This window comes from Falco naumanni, chromosome 4 (assembly GCF_017639655.2).
Source record: "Falco naumanni isolate bFalNau1 chromosome 4, bFalNau1.pat, whole genome shotgun sequence".
Classification (NCBI taxonomy): domain Eukaryota; kingdom Metazoa; phylum Chordata; class Aves; order Falconiformes; family Falconidae; genus Falco; species Falco naumanni.
In genome coordinates, this window is record NC_054057.1 from 96,872,048 (window position 1) to 96,887,528 (window position 15,481).

General features: G+C 50.0%; 1 protein-coding gene across 1 annotated transcript in view; it reads left to right on the forward strand.

The window, feature by feature from the left end:
* Window positions 1-1,174: 1,174 nt before the first annotated feature.
* Window positions 1,175-15,481, forward strand: part of PRICKLE2 (prickle planar cell polarity protein 2) — a 109,078-nt gene continuing 94,771 nt past the window's right edge. Inside the window, exons 1-2 of the mRNA XM_040592910.1 lie at window positions 1,175-1,263; window positions 1,599-1,684. Coding sequence (XP_040448844.1) covers window positions 1,222-1,263; window positions 1,599-1,684 — 128 coding nt within the window. The 5' untranslated portion in view covers window positions 1,175-1,221. The remainder of the gene's footprint in view (window positions 1,264-1,598; window positions 1,685-15,481) is intronic.

The following is a 15,481-nucleotide window of genomic DNA, read 5'->3' on the forward strand; positions in this document are numbered from 1 at the left end:
TTTTAATTATTATTTTTGTTGTTGTTGGGTTTTTTTGGTTTTTGGGTTTTTTTTGTTTGCATTGTTTTTTGTTTTCGTTGTTGGTGTTTTTTTTTTTTAAGAAAGCCTAACATTTATGGGAGGAAAGACTGAAAATCTCCTTGAAACTTTTTGCAACCACACAGCTCCCAGACTTATTTCAGTCTCCTAGAGAGGAAGACACAAGTGAAAAATTGACAAAAATGACAAATGATTAAACAACAACAAAAAAAAATTATCAAAGCATTACAGTTTTAACCAGCTCTGAGGCAGCAAGGCAGAGGAACAAAGAGGCAGGGAAGGAGGGGAAGGAGATGACAGGCTCTGCGAACAACCACAACCACGGGGTGAAGCTGTGAAATGCTAATGGCGAAGCTGCTCCATCCCCACTGGGGACAAGTTTCCGAGGACCACTGTGCTTCGCGAGGCGTGTTTGCTGCTCCCCCTTCTCTCCGTGTTTCATTTTGCTCTGCCTCGCACCAGATGTGCTGTTTGATTGCAACCCCCCAGGGGTACAGGCTGGTTGTTGGCTGCGGGGATCCCTTTATAGTACATCGTATACATGACAGGAGCTGGCTGATGCGTGGGCTGCCCCCCGCCCCCCCCCGGCTCCCTGCCCCACAGGCCCACCATTAGCTCTGGGAGGACCCTGAGCTCCGCGTGTGTAACAGGTGCTTTGCATCCCAACCCGGCATCTAGGCTGCAGGTAGGGTTTGCATCCCTGCGTTTCTCCTGCTCGTGTTGGTGGACTAAATCCGTTCTCTACGAGGAGAGGACCAGGAGCCCAGCCTGTCTGCTTATGCAGCGCAGCTGCAAGGTGCTCAGAGGTGTAGCTGCAGCGCCTGCCCCTTCAGCACTGCAGAAGCCTCCCCCGCTCTTCGGGACGCCCGGTTTATGATCACCCGGGCTCAGGAGCGTAAGGGGCGCCCTGCGCTGCCGGGCGGTGCTGGCCGAGCGCGGCGGGACCGCAGCCAGCGCCAGGAGGGGCGGCGGAGGGTCGTTAACTCTGAAGCGGAGTGACGGCAGCGGGCGCGGGCGGGGGGCGGCCGGGCTCTCCCGGGGCGGTGCCTGCCGGGCGGGGGGCGGGGTGAGGGGCGGGGGGCGGTGCGCGGAGGGGCGGCCGCCGGGGGGGGGCGGGCCGGGGCGGCCGCTGCCGCGCACTCGGGCTGGGCTGCGCTGGGCTCCGCGGAGCGCGGCGCTGCCATGTTCGGCCGTGGCTCCCGCAAGCGGCTCTCCGGCCGGTCGGTGAGTGCCGGGGCGGGGAGGATCGTCTCCCTTCGCCCCCCGCCCCGCCCCGCGACAACCTGTGGCTCCGTCCCGCCGCCCGCTCCGGCGGCGCCCCCGGCGCTGTGCGTGCGTCCCCCCCCCCCCCGCCGCCGCCCGGTGCCTCTTTCCCGGGGGCGCCCCCGGCTCCAGCCCCGCCGCGCTCCCTCCCCTGCCCCTCCTCCCAGCCGTGCGGTGCCCCCTTTCCCCACGGGTACCCCCTCTCCCCGGGCGGGCCCCCCGCCGCTGGGTGCGCACCCCCGGTCCCCCCCGTCCCGCTGCCGGCGGCCGGGGCTGACTTCTGCGCTTCCTTGCAGCTGACGGCGTCGGGGGAGCCGGAGCGGGGCCAGCCCTGCACCACCTGCGGGGACCAGTGTCCCGGCTTCGCCCTGCACAAGTGGAGGTAAGGCCCGGCGAGACCCCTGTCCCCCATCCCCCCACTCCTGTGGGCAGTGGGACCCCGGCGGGTCTCCCTCCAGCTCTGCCTTCGCAGGGTTTTTGCGGCTCCCTCCCAACCCTGCGCGTATCTGGGGTGCAAATGTGGCTTTTTGGGGAGCACTTGCGTTAGCCTTACCCATGTTGCCCCCCCTGGCTGGCGGCTCCTGAGCCACAGGTGGGTTTGTTGGCCCCGGCCAGCAGCACAGGTGTGCCTGTGCCCGCCGCCGGTGCGGGGCGCAGCAGGAGCCAGACCTGCGACTGGGGTAACTGGTTTGGTAATTACCACCTTGCAGCCGCGGTCAGGGGCTCATCCTGGTGCCGCGGGTCCTGCCGAGGGCTGGAGCCAGCCTTGCCTGGCGGGGACAGGCTGGGCTGGGCTGGGGACGTGCCGTGGGGGCTGCAGGGTGCCGTGTGCTTTGCAGCAAACCGTTGTGTGAAACTCCTGCCTCCCCCCCCCCGTGACACCAGGCTGGGATTTATCCCCTTTCAGTGATGCCAGGCAGAGATTTAGCTATTAAAATGGGTGAGGCATGTGTAAAAATTAACAAGTATTTTTGGCTATTTCTGTTGCGTCTCTTTACAACGCTGACGGTGCTGGTGCCTACGAGGCAGAGCGAGCCCTGGCCTCGTGCTGGACCAGCCCCTTCTCCCCTCCTGGCGTTACGCAGCCTAGAAACAAGTTCTTGCTCATGGGTGATCTGGGACTTGGCCGTACTAAATCTGGGCTGTGGGCTCTGGGAGCTGGTGCACACTTAATAGGCCAGGGAGCCCTTGGCGACCTTTTAACCTTATTTTATGGGGTATACCCTTTTCTCCAGCATCTGCCATGCTCGGCACTCCTCCCAGCTCCTGCCCTACTTCTCAGAGCTGTGTCTCAGCAGATTAAAGCATAGGGTCAGAGCAGGAAGGGGCACTGATTTATTCCCGTTGAGTTGTATTTTAAGCTTCAGCCTTGCAAATCATTGTTCCCAGTGGCGTTTGCTCCAAGGTGCAATGGGGTGGGGTCCATGGGCTGCTGTCTGCCTTGAGGGATGTGCAGCAGCAGGTGGGGCTGGCCATGGTCCTCCAGTCTGGCCTTGGTCCTCCAGCCTGGCCTTCCACAGGTGCTGGTGGCACATCCAAGTGCACCATGTCCCACTTCAGACCTTCAGAAGGTGAAGGTGTCCTTTCCAACTAGGCTGCAGGAGCTGTGGTCTCCTGACACCCTCCCAATGATCTGAATCTGCCACATTAATAGATTGATAAGGTCACTCCTGAGTTGTCTTCTTTTCAGGGCTTATAAAAACTTCTGTGAGCTGTCCCAGGTTTCCTTGTGTTCTTGCAGAACCAATTGATAATGCTTAAAAGTGTCAAGGACAACTTTCACATGTACGATGAGAAGAAAAGTCATGGTCACCAAAACTATTTCTCCTCTGTTCCAAGGACTTATGAGGTGCTGTGGTTTGTGTTTCATTATGTCAGAGGGTGCAACTCTCCAGTGGCTCGTGAAGAATTGAGTGATTTTGATAACATCCCATCGAAGGCCAAATGGCCCAACAGAAGAGACACCCAGCTGCTTGGGGAATGTCAGAGGAGAGCGGTGCTGCGGCTCGCTTCAGGTTGTGCCCTCAGCACTGGCATGCTGTGCCTCTTGCACAAATCCTGCAAAACCCCATGTGCAGGAGGAGGTGGAGCAGGAGGCTCCTTCTCTTCTTGAGAGACCCTGGACACAGGCAAGGATTTGGGCTAGAACAGTGTTGATTATTCCAGCAGCCTTTTCTTGGAAAGGATAGGGGTCACCTCCCCCAGGGCAGGAGGTGGATGGGGGTTCCTTCCGGTATGAGTGGGGGTCAGCACCCGGAGTCATTGCAGCTTATGTGCCCCAGGTTTGCATCCCACTGAGTGTGCAGGCGATGCCAAGTTAGACCTTACACCAGGTGGGAGCAGTAGGAGCCGAGAGCTCTCCTACACACACTCACATTTAATTGCCATGATATAAGAGTGATTAGGCAATTAAAACAAATAAAGGCAACCTATTTGCCAGAACACAACAGAGAGGAAGTGCATTCATTTTTTATTAGCCAGTGATCTTTTAATGCCAGGGTCATGTAAGTGGGCAAATTATTAATAGTAGTTTTGTAGGTTGTACACATGCTGAGGAGCCTGTGTCCTCTGTGTGTGAGGTGGTGTAGCCAGCTGCTGCTGAGGATGCTCACTGGCACCTGAATGTGCAGAATGAGATTGGAGAACAAGGGTTTGCAAGGAGATCCACAGATTAAGGATCCAAACCCAGATCAATTAACCACTGGAGATTTGAAAGCCTTTTTAGAATCCTTTCACAGAGTTTTGCTGATAAATGTAAATGTGACTTTTTTTGCGTCGAAGATGGGAACTGGTGATATGCTTTGGGGAGAAGGAAAAGAATTTATGAGTTTACAGGCACTGAAAGTACTGCTGATACAGGCATTTTCGTATATGTAATTATGCAGGACCACGTATTTTCTAGTTACCTGTGATTTTAGGTGTGATCTGTGCAGCTACTCCATCAAGCAGGCAAATTGCTTCGTTAGACGCCAAAGATTTCTGAGCCCGTGCATTCCCTTAAAAGCCACTTTTCTCAGATGGGGAGATAGCTTTGAGTGTTGGCTGAATTTATCATTCCTGGAAGCACATGCATACTTCTAGAGACAGGGAAGCCACTCAAAAATAAATTGTATGCTGCAGAACAGTTTTCTTTTCAGAATAAAGCTGGTCTGTCTACTGTAGGTGATGTGCAAAAAGAAGATGGGAGGGGATTGCTAAATAATAAAAAGACGTCCCTGGGTTTAAAGCTTGTTTTTTGAATCATCTTAATTTTGCTGTGAAATTATAATCTCAAATTCAAGGTAGTGGGTGAATTACCCTGTGAAGGTGTTGGTATATTTAATACTATTGTGGTGGAAGCAGGGAGGTGAAAACACCCGGTGTTACAGGCACGGTTAAACCAGAGCCTGCTGCCTGTGTCTTACCCCCTCAAAGCTCTCAGACCTCCTGCGTGCCACAGACCTCTGCCTCTTGTAAGGCAGAAATTCAGGTTTTGGGTTTAAATCATTTAGGCTCAAAGAGGAGAAATAAAGTGGTTTGTCTGCAAAGGTTGAATCCCATCACCTCGGCCGTGATGTCTGCGAGGATGTGGCTATCGACCTGTAACCAGTGTAACCCCAATTTCTCGTGGCCTGAACAGCAAAATGACTCGTTCCTCTAACCAGGTCGCTTGCTTTTATGGTAGGTTGTCAGTAAAGTACGTAAGGACTGAAAAATTCATCTGTGTGGGCTGCAGTCTGGAGGATGGAAACTGGGTGTACATAACCAAATCCTCATTAATACAGGTCGATACTTGAAAGGTGGCTTTGTGTGGAAAAAGTGAAATCAAATTCAATAAAAATCTCGCAACTCCTTAGGAGCCCAGTTGCTGTTTTCTAATCAGATCTGCATTACGTTAGACCGTGTGCCATTCAGCTTGTTAACAAGCTTTGGCATTAAATAAAGCTGTCACTGGAGTTTGGTGACTGAATAGCCATTAGGAGTGTCTTTTGCATAATGTCTTGCAGAGAAAAGCCTTCGAGGGAGGTGGTCTGAGAGGAGGGAAGGGAATTTATAACCTAGTCCTGGTGCAATTAGTGTGAATATGCAAACCTTAAAGGTGACAAATGGTTGGCAGCTCCAGGAAGGGAGTGAGTGGCTTTTGCTGCTGTTAAGCCTACTGTGAAGAACTAATTTTGGATTTACTCTGGGTGAAGTAAAATTACAGCTTTAGTACTGTATTTAAAATAGCGGATCCTTCGTGTTGGAAGATTGGCATGTGTTTAGCACACAGAGGCACTGTTTGTTGGCTTCTTGAGAAAGCCTTGCAAAAAACGATACTCTTGCAATTCAACAGAACTTGCTGTCCCCTGCTTTCTGCCTTCTCCTCGAAAAACACCAGCTAAAACTGGAGATGCAGGACACCTAAATCCCGAGGTGGTGTTTGCGCTCTGGTTTGAGGAGGGAGGATGTACCACCTGGTTTGCAAAGCCTGCAGAGGCAGTGGCATGCGGCTGATTTCAGAGGGAAGGCATTCAGATGCTGTGGCAGATAAGATAATTTTTAAAATACTGTCTGAAAATCTTTGGAGAAGTCTTTGTTGCCATAGTTATTCTCCTGGTTTGCAGAAGCATTTAAATAACAGTAACAAACATGACATAAAGATGAAGACTGGCTTACTGGGGTTTTAGTTTGTGTGAGATTGTTTCACCTCTTTTCTTGGAGTCTCCTTTTTTCTTGCATATACTGCGTAATCTTTGTCCCTCAAAATCACATTTTGGTGGGGAAGAGATCTGCTTCTCTTCATGCATTGCTGTCACATGCCATGGTCTTAATATCAGTGGTGTGTGTTTGTACAGCCCACGGTGCCTGGCCCTTACCTTCCAAGGAAAATTTATGTGACTGTTGACTTAATATCGAATATTACTAAATATTAACAAGTGAAGTTTTGGTGCATACAGTTGTTTCAAACATTTATTTGTTTCCATAGCTCAGCATCTCGCTATAGTCTACTGCAGTAAGTCCCACAGAAGTCTGATCTCATCTGGCCTTGGTTGGGTCTGAGAGCACCTGCAAGGACAAACTTCCCAGGAGAGACCACTTGGAGATCCCAGATGATACAAGATCAGCCCAAAGGGTTGTGATTGACCACTAGGTCACAAAAACCTATGGACGAGGCTCAGCTGATGGACAAGGAAAAAGAGATGTGTGTCTGGGGATGGTGGCCTGGTAAATGAGATGGATGACCAGAAGCCCAGAAGTGTTTGATGTTGCTGGGTGATGGTGGGTAGGTCACTTTGCAACTCCTGTCTCTGCCTTGTTGACTGTAGGCAGGGAGTTGCTAGTGGCAGTGGGTGTTTGTTTGCTTTGTGTGTTTGTCCAGTGCCCGGCGCGATGGACATCGTCTGCTTGCATGTGGTGAGCAATGAGAAACTCTGTGTGTTTGCAGCCTCAACCTGTGTTTGCCTGGTGCTAGCCCTGCCCGCGGGAAGGACATCCCAGCAGGCTTGCATACGCATCCCGGGGCACGTTTGAGTCTCCAGGTTGATGCCTGGTGCTTCATCCAAAGAGCAGAAACAATAATATTTGTAACGCAGCATGTGAATGAATAACACCAAATTCTGAAGCATTTGTTTCTACTTTAAAAAAAAAAAGTACAGATTATTGCTTCCATATGTTTTCAGCATTTTTCGTAGGTTATGTATCTTTCACACACACGCTCCCAGCTTTTTCCCTTTCATGAATAACATGCTTTGTGCGCCTCTCTCCTTTAGGATTCAGATATTCCACACTTCTTGCATGTTTATTTGAAAGGCTTTGGAGATGTGAGAATAGCAATACGTTATCTTGAACGGGCTTATGTCTGTATTGCTGCCACAGCGAACTGTACCAGGCCCGGTGAGTTTCAGCAAATTTTTCATTTTGCAGTGGGGGAACCTGCTGAAATAGGCAAAACTCCGTCGGTGCGGTCCATGCCGGTGCTCCTGAGGCACTGCAGAGGGGCCAAGCAGGCTGCTGTTCCCAGGGGTGGGTAGGAGTCACCTGTGTCCCAAGGATGCTGTCATCCTAGTGGAGGGGATGAAAAAAAAATCCAAAGTGTTTTTATTCTGCTGATTGTAAAGCCTTTCACAAAAGGTTTGGTATTCTTAGCTTTTTTTTTTTTAGTGGTTTGGGTTTGGTTTTTTTGGGGGGGGTTTGGTTTTGGTTTGCTTTTTCTGTTTTGTCATGAGCAGTTCAGGAAGGAGAAGTTGTTCCCTGCCAGGTTACTTATTGACAAAGTCATTGTCCTTCGGCCTCTGTGCCCAGGGTGACGTGGTACGAGTGGCTGCTCTGCATGCTGCAGCTCAGTGCAGGAGAATGCTGGAGCATCCACTTTGCTTGGCATAAATGACCTCAGCTGTCCTATTTACTCACACCTGTGAGATTAGGCACTTGTGTAAGCGTCTGAAAAATCAGGGTCTGCTTTTTCTTTGAGTTTTCAACCCTTGTGGCAGTAGGTAGAGAGCAGGGTAAGCTCGTGCTGCTGCCACCCTTCCCACAGCATCTCTGCAAAGGGCAGCCGGGCCATCGGGGTGGGGCTTTGGGTGGGTTGGAGTGTGGGGATGAGCTCCCTCCCACCCTGGGACAATTCATCTGTTCATAAATGTCAAGCACACAGTTGCAACCAGTTTTTTGGCCTGTCCCTTCTGCGTCTTTATGCCCTGCTGCTGAAACAGCACTTAAACCAGCCAAGACTGATAAGGTGTCCTGTTTGTGTTGGCTGAGGGACACACTATCCGCTGTAACAGAGCATTACAGTATCGGAGGCGGTGTTGTCCCTGGCAAAAAGCCTAAAATAAATTCTTTAATTTTTTGATTGCGATGTACAAAAGAGCAGGTGAGGTATGTACTTGTTTCCGGGCAAGCCTGGGGAGCCTGTTTGAAGTCCTTTACAAGCCACTCAGGATTGTATTGCAAGAACTCAAAGGAGTTTGAGATGCTTCTTGATTAAATTTCAGCTGAGCACAGAGCCCTAGTCTGCAGCTGCTTTAACTGGAGTTGCTCTGCAGCCGGCTCAGCCCTGCTCCAGCGCAGCTGAGCTGCCGGCAAAAGCCAAAAAAGCAGAATTTCTCCTAGAGAAAGTGCCGGGTATATTTTCTGTCTGTTTTAAAGCAGCCTTGTGCAATTCTAGTTTTGTGAATGGGGTTAAAGTCACTAATGACGTGTTGTGGGTTTTTTTGGGGGGTTATTCTGTTCCTGGAGTGATAGTGAATGAATGACACTGATGATGGAGGGAGCGTGGCAGACAAACACCAATTGCTGACTTTACCTGATAGTTACTCCTAGACCAAACAAATCTTTTTAAAAGTTGTTGGTGGGGTTTTTTTGCACCTTTGGAAAAGTGACTACAGCTGCTCCTTAGCGTGCAAAGAGTGATGTGTTATCTGCCCGTTGTGAACGAGTGGGGCTTGCTGTCCTGAAGGCAGAAGAGTGGCTGGCAAGCGCTTTCCCAGTACTTTTGCCACTGAGCTGTGCTGGTGGACACTGACAAAGCAGGGGTCCCTCACAGAGCCTTTCGGGGTGGCATTGCCTGAGACAGACGTGCAAAACTCAGAAGCAGGGTGGGTTGGCTTGCAGCGGGGATCTCCTTCAAGCAGCCCGTCGGTGCTGGAGGATGCGGTTATGGATTTGGTTGCTGCATAGGGTGTGATTTTGATTTAGTGGGATGTGGCAAACCGATTTAACAGCTCTGTGCTGCTGGGTGCATAAGGTCCTGAGCTCCCTGTGCATAGCCCCCGAAGCCCAGGGTAATGGGTTAAATCAGTTATTGAAGCCTCTGCTGAGCTGAGGAGAGGGAGGAGGTGGGGGATGGTGGGCTGCATCAGTCCCATGGCATGCAAAGCTGGGCTGTCATCCCTGCCCTTGGCATCCCCATCCACTTTCTGAGTTTTGCTGCCCTACCATGGCCTCAGCCCTCTCTGTCCTTTTTGCTGGCTCCAGAGGAGTGCGCAGAGCCCGCTGTCCCAGTGGGATGTGTCCCACCAGGGAGCGCAGAGCCCCGGCGGTGCTGCGTGCGGCTGTGATCGCCTGTCCGGGGCATGCGGCACGTGTTCGGCAGGGAGGGAAAACTCCTACTCCTTTAGTAGAGGGTTTGCAACAGGCCTTTGTCACGAGTGCAGTGCGGCGTGAAAGAAAAAGCTCCTGGCCACCAATTTGGAAAGAAAGCCGAACTGGATGGATAAAGGCTGGTACCAGAGATCCTTGGCTGGAGGGGGCCGGGGTGCAGCTATTCGGGCGTCCCCGACGAGCGCTGCCCTCCTCTTTGTTGCTCTCCATTGTAGAGGGCTGTTCAGTGCTTTCAAGAGTTTTTTTGGGGGGATTGTTCCCTTTCTGTTTGTCTTTAAGAAGTCAATCTGCAGTCTTTTTTTTTTTTTTTTTTTTAAAGACATTCTTCTCCCCGCCCAGTAATCCATCCTTATTACACCAGTGAGTCACTCTACAAATAATCAATTGCATTTTCATTGTCTGGCTTGTAAGTCTATCACCAGGCTTAAGGATGGCCGCTAGTATCAGCTGAGACCTTTGGCAGATGGTTTTGCAATTTGTGATGCTCATTTGGGTATTTGCTTTTTTCTCTGATGAATAATCTCCCAGCCGCGGTGGGGAAAAGCTGGGCTGGGGACTCTTCCCTGCGCATGCAGTATCTCTGTGGTCACTATCTAATGTTGGAGGAATTTGTAACACTAGCAGAATTGTCTGATGCGAGGAAAACTAATTTCAGGGTTAAGCCTCTTGAGCATGGCTGTAAAGAACCTTTTTCTCATGGGCTGTCGTGTCCTCGCAGGCTCCGGGCATGCGTCCGTGCAGCCCTGAGGTGGCTGCTGGCCACAGCCTTGCTCAGGTTCACTGATGCTGGGGCCGAGAGGCGTATATAAAATTCAGGGTGCTCCTCTCTGCTGCTGGAGGGGCTGTTTCTTTTCTTCCCCTCTGTGGTTCTTTGCTCTCTGCAGGGTCCTGATGCTGGAGCTTAACACTTTGAGAGCTAAGTATTACAATTATTATTCTTACCATGGAGGGGGAGGCACTTTGTACTCAGCCATCGCAGCAAATACTTCATCCCCTATCAATTGCCCTTGTGCAGATGCTGCCTCTGTGGTGATAAAAGACATAATGGCTGCTCTTGCTGATAAGGGGAGTATATAAATATAATTATTGAAATCCCTACGCAGAGCCTGTGGATGGATGGATGGAAGAGAGTTCCTCTCCCTGCGAGGGATTTCTCTTGCTCTGGAGCCCCTCGAGAGTGGGACCACTCATCCCAGTGCTCTCCCCGCCGGCTGCAGCTTCTGGCAGCCGAGATGGGAGCTGCTTGGCCACAGCTGGGAGCAATTAGTAAAAGATGTCTTCCCCACACACACACTTTCTTTCCTCCTCCTCTTCTCCTTGAAACCAAGACACTGGTCCCCGGGGAGCCAAGAGCAAAGCCCTGAGCAGCTTGGGTTTGAGATGTTCCTGGGCCGGCTCAGAGGTGGCCAGTGCTCGATGCAGTTGCACCCCAGTAGCAGGGTGCAGGTCTAAGGATCCAGCCCATCCTTGCAGGAAGCATACTGTAGCCAAGGAGCCAGATATTATTTAGATCAAGCCAACAAAAAAATATTTCCATGGCAGCAGTAACCATAGGAAACCTCCCCAGCATGTCTTGGGTGGTTCTTGTTTCCTTGCCTTCAGCTGTTTGCTTTGCAAGCAGCACAGGGGTTGCAACTGCTCCTCGCTTGTGGTGCCACCAGGAATGGCTGGTGAGGCTGGCTGTCCCCTCCACGCCTGTCCCCAGGGGCTCAGCAGCCGCACTCCAGGATGCATTGCTGCTCCTGGTTTTCTCTCGTACTCTAGTTTGTAAAAAGATGCTTTCAGAGGCTTCTTTAGGCACCCTAAAGTCTCAAAGCCACCTTTTTTACCTTGTGTCAGCTCACAAAAGCGTGTTTGATCCTTAAATACCCAAGGCATGAAAGTGAATTGGCTCCCAGGGTCCAATTCTTCTTCCTTTCTATAGCGTCTTAGAAAGATGCTTTTATATTCCCTCTGGCTCAGCTAGTGATGCTTGGCCTTCAACCAAGACAGGGAATCTAGGACAAGGATCCCTGAGAAGAGCAAGATGAAAAGTTACTAAAATATACCAGCATTTTGTTGGGAGAAATGCTGGTAAAGGATTGCATTTAAAAAAATTAAACTGGAATATTTTTGATCAGCTTCATGCGGACATGTAACAGGAGGGCCTAAGAGGAGGGTTGTTTTTCCTGGGTATTGCTGCCTCTAGGGAATCGAAGCCGTGAAGGGAATACAAATGTTGGAAATGGAGAGGGTTTGCAGTGAGTCGGGGAAGGGATGGGGAACCAGTTGTGCCGGTGTGGCTGTGCTGGTCGGCAGCCAGCTCATCCACCGACGGGGATGGGGTGGCTGCGTGGAAGCACCCGGGGGCCTGGGCATCGCTGGAGGCTGCACCCATGGGTGCTGGGACCCCAGCGACCCCCTCCCGCCCTCCGAGGGCAGTGTGGAGGTGCACCCACCTCACTTTGTGGAGCAGATGGGTCCCGCTTGTGGAGCCGAGGTGTTGCACAGAGACAGGTTAAAAAAAGATGTCTCCTTCTGCGGGAGCGTGAAGTGGAGAGGGGAGAAAATACGTTGTGATGCCAATAGCTGGGATTTTGATGTCTGAGTGCCACGTGGCGCTGCTCTGTCCTCCCCCAGCCGTTGGGTGCTTGTTGTGGCAGGGTTTGCTCCGTGGGGGAAGACCCAATTGGTCTTGGACCCATCTGCCTTGGGTGGAGGTGGCCCCCATGGCCGAGATGCTGCTGGGCTTATAACCTGCCCTGGCTCTTTGCAGATGGTTTAATCCTTGTGTTTGCAAACCCCACAACTCTACGGAGTCAGGCTTTTGCTTAAGATGACACCACGTTTGAAGAAGTGGCAATTGGGGCAGAGACAAGGCTGATTCCCTTCCTCTGCTCACCTGCCAAATGGCAACGCTCCTCACGGAGATGCGCCCGTGCCGCGTTAAATCTGCATTTGATGCCTTAAAGGCCAGATGCTGTAAAGGCAGCCCCTTTAAATGTCAGATTTGAGAAGAGCTGGAACATGAAAAGGCTATAAAAGTTAATATTCTTAAGTCAGCTTTGTGAGGCGTAGCTTGGGTTTTTAATATCAAGTGCATAATTTATTACAAGATGTAGCAGTTTCAAATACATATATTTGAATACGTTTTAATATTATCTTTCCTTCCAGTAGCAGGGACAATGCCGCTTTACAAAAGAAAAATGATTTCATGTTGCCATGTGATAGTTTCAGCTTGTACACCTAATAGATGTGTGATTTGCTGAAGTGTGAAGGCTATCTGATAAATGCCTGAATAATAAAGCTATATTGTTTGTTCTGATTTCCCTTTGCTGTTTTCAATTGTATAAATAAAACATTTTAACACCGTACTCTGTGCAGTTCCAGCCCAGGCTATTTACTTTCTGCTGATGCAACCTATAGGAGACATGAATTTTTCAGTCTGACAGGAGAAACCCGGTGGCATTAGTGTTGCATGTTGCTCTCAAAATGATCAAACGTGATTTTAGTAAGTATTTTGTCCAAGGTAAAGTTACAAGTATTAAAAAAATAAATAATTAATAAATCTTTTTAAACAAAGAAGCATTTGTGTCCATGTACAGCAGAGGGCACTCGGCATCGCTGCTCTGGGAGGCTGCTGCTCCTGGCTGCCTGAAGGGGAAAAAAACAAAACACATCACTCTGCTTAAATTATATTTTGCAGAAATGAAATTCTCTATGTGTGTGTTTGCTTATATATGTGTGTGAGCGTGTATATATAAAGACACAGGGTGGCATATATATAAAAATAATCCCAGCACATAATATAAAACTTAAATGTTCGTAGTGGTTGCTGAAGTTGGATGAAGCGCATGTTGTGTTGATTAATGCTCAGCCTGGTGTTACGTTAAGCTTCAGAGGGGATTGAAGCATGCTGAGAGGGGAAAATGAAGAGGCCCCAGCTAGTGAAGGGTTGCAATCTTCCTCCTCCTTGCAAAGACATGGAGTCTGGAGACATCTTACGATGTTGGGAACTACCCCAAGTCAAGGAAAGGTCTTGAAAGACTAATAATATTGGAGTACGTGGGATTATGAATCCTTCATTCTAGAAAAGCAGCAGCACATGTGGGGCTGGGGGGTTTGGGGCTGGACTTCACAGTGCTGTGGTCTCATTCCTGGCTGCACAGAGGGTTTTTGTGAAAGTCCTTGAGATGATTCTTATCCTCACCTTAGAAGTTATCAGCTCTTTCAGAAAACTTAAAAAATGGTGAGTTTGGTGGCTGAAGCAGGAAGCAGCCCTGGCCGTGGGGTGAGGCGGCAGGAATGGATGCTGGCGGCAGCATCATTAAATGGAAGATGAAATGCTGGCTTGCTAGTGAGGGACCCCATCCTGCAAGTACGGAGTGCTTAATTGTCCAGGGCCACTCATGGAGACTGTGGCCTCACCTTGTGTAATAAGGTTTTTTCCAACAGAAATGGACTTTTTTTTTTTTTTTTACCCCCCGTAACTAATTGCACAGACACTACTAAGACGTGTTTCTCATTGAACTCTCAGCACGCCTTTTGTTTCTTTTAAGAAAGAATAAAGAACTGCAACGCCAAGTCCGTGCTCGGCTTTTGGCTTTGCTGTGGCGCTGTTAAAATATTCAGGGCAGCTTGATTTTGTGCTGTGCTTTGGGTGATGTGTTTTCTGGTGAAACTGTATGATGCCATGCTGAATTTTCAGATTTTAGTCATTAACTCAAGAGGAATTGGGATTTCTTCTGTGTCCCCCAGCAAGCTGCTTGGATTGGGCTTAATCTAAATCTCTCAAAGCAGTGCTCCTGCAGCACTGTTGTATAAAATATGGGGCCCGTAACGAGAGTGAGAGGGCACGTGGTTCAAGATAACCAGTTTATGCAAAATACACATCTGGGTGGATTTTGCTACTGAGTAGCTGTGGACTCTAATGATCAGAGAAATACGGAAATGTTGGAGGGGCTTTATAATAATGGGCACTAATTAAGATGAAATGGATTTGGGTGGTAGGGAGTAATCCAAGATTACAATAATAAGGGGGTTTTTTCAGTAGCCCCTGCTATTTGGGAGGGCAGCAGAGCTCCTTGTTATAGGGCTTAAAACAGCCTCGCCATGGGATTGTCGCAAGCAGCGTTTGCCCTTGCCTGGTTATTTCACAAGAGCTTGGTACAGCTAAGACGTGAAATACGTGAGTAATTTCAAGGGTACAAGCTGGCCTGCGTGCTGTAAAGCACCTTCTCACTAGGATAAAAATGCTGTTATATTGATGTGCCTGGATAATTGCTTTTCTTGAAGTGTCCCTGGAGCCGGGCTCTGGGAAAGGGTTGTTTTGTCCCGTTACAGCGATTCCTGCATTGCGTGTTTTGGAGCTGTGAGAGCAGCCTGGTGCTGCCACCACCAGTTAGATGCTCCTGCCTGGGATGGTGGGCTGGGAGATACTGGGAGAACGCTACTGGGAATGAACTCTTGCAGCTCTGGAATTGGGAGCAAAAGCAAGACGCAGCACCACAGCCTGAACTGCAGGACCCCAGTCCTGCCCCACCAGCTCCAGGTTTTTTGGGCTGGAGCAGACGTGCGGAGCCAGGCACGCTTCTGCTTGTGCTGCTTGGCTTTTCCTCTCTTGTAAGGCTTCACTGGTCTTTTTTCAGCACTGACCGTGCCACAAAGCACTGAACTTAGCACACACCAAGTGCTTCAGGCCCCCATCTCCTTGGGACATGACGGTTATGAGATGTTTTGCAGGCTTGTTGTCGTTAAAGGAGATTTGGCAACGCGTAGCTCGAAAGGCTGCGTTCATAGGCAGCCCAGCCTCGTGTGAGAGACGGGCGAGCCTTAAGGCTCACCTTAGCCAATGTCAATAGAAATGAAACTACTTAAATACACAGTTAAAATATGTTGTTATGTTAGCATGTGGACCTCCGTGCAAGATTGCTCCTTAACTGTATCCATTAAAGGACCCCCATGGAAGAGATGTAGGAGGCTGGTAAAAAAAATTCCCGGTCTTAACTGCTTATTTGCTGCCAAGTGGATTTGGCACTGAGGCAAAAGGCACCTGGGCTTGGGGTATTTCTGTCAGCTTTGTGACTCCGGAACTTTGTAGGCAGTAAGAAAAAACAAGTTAAAAAGATGCTGCATG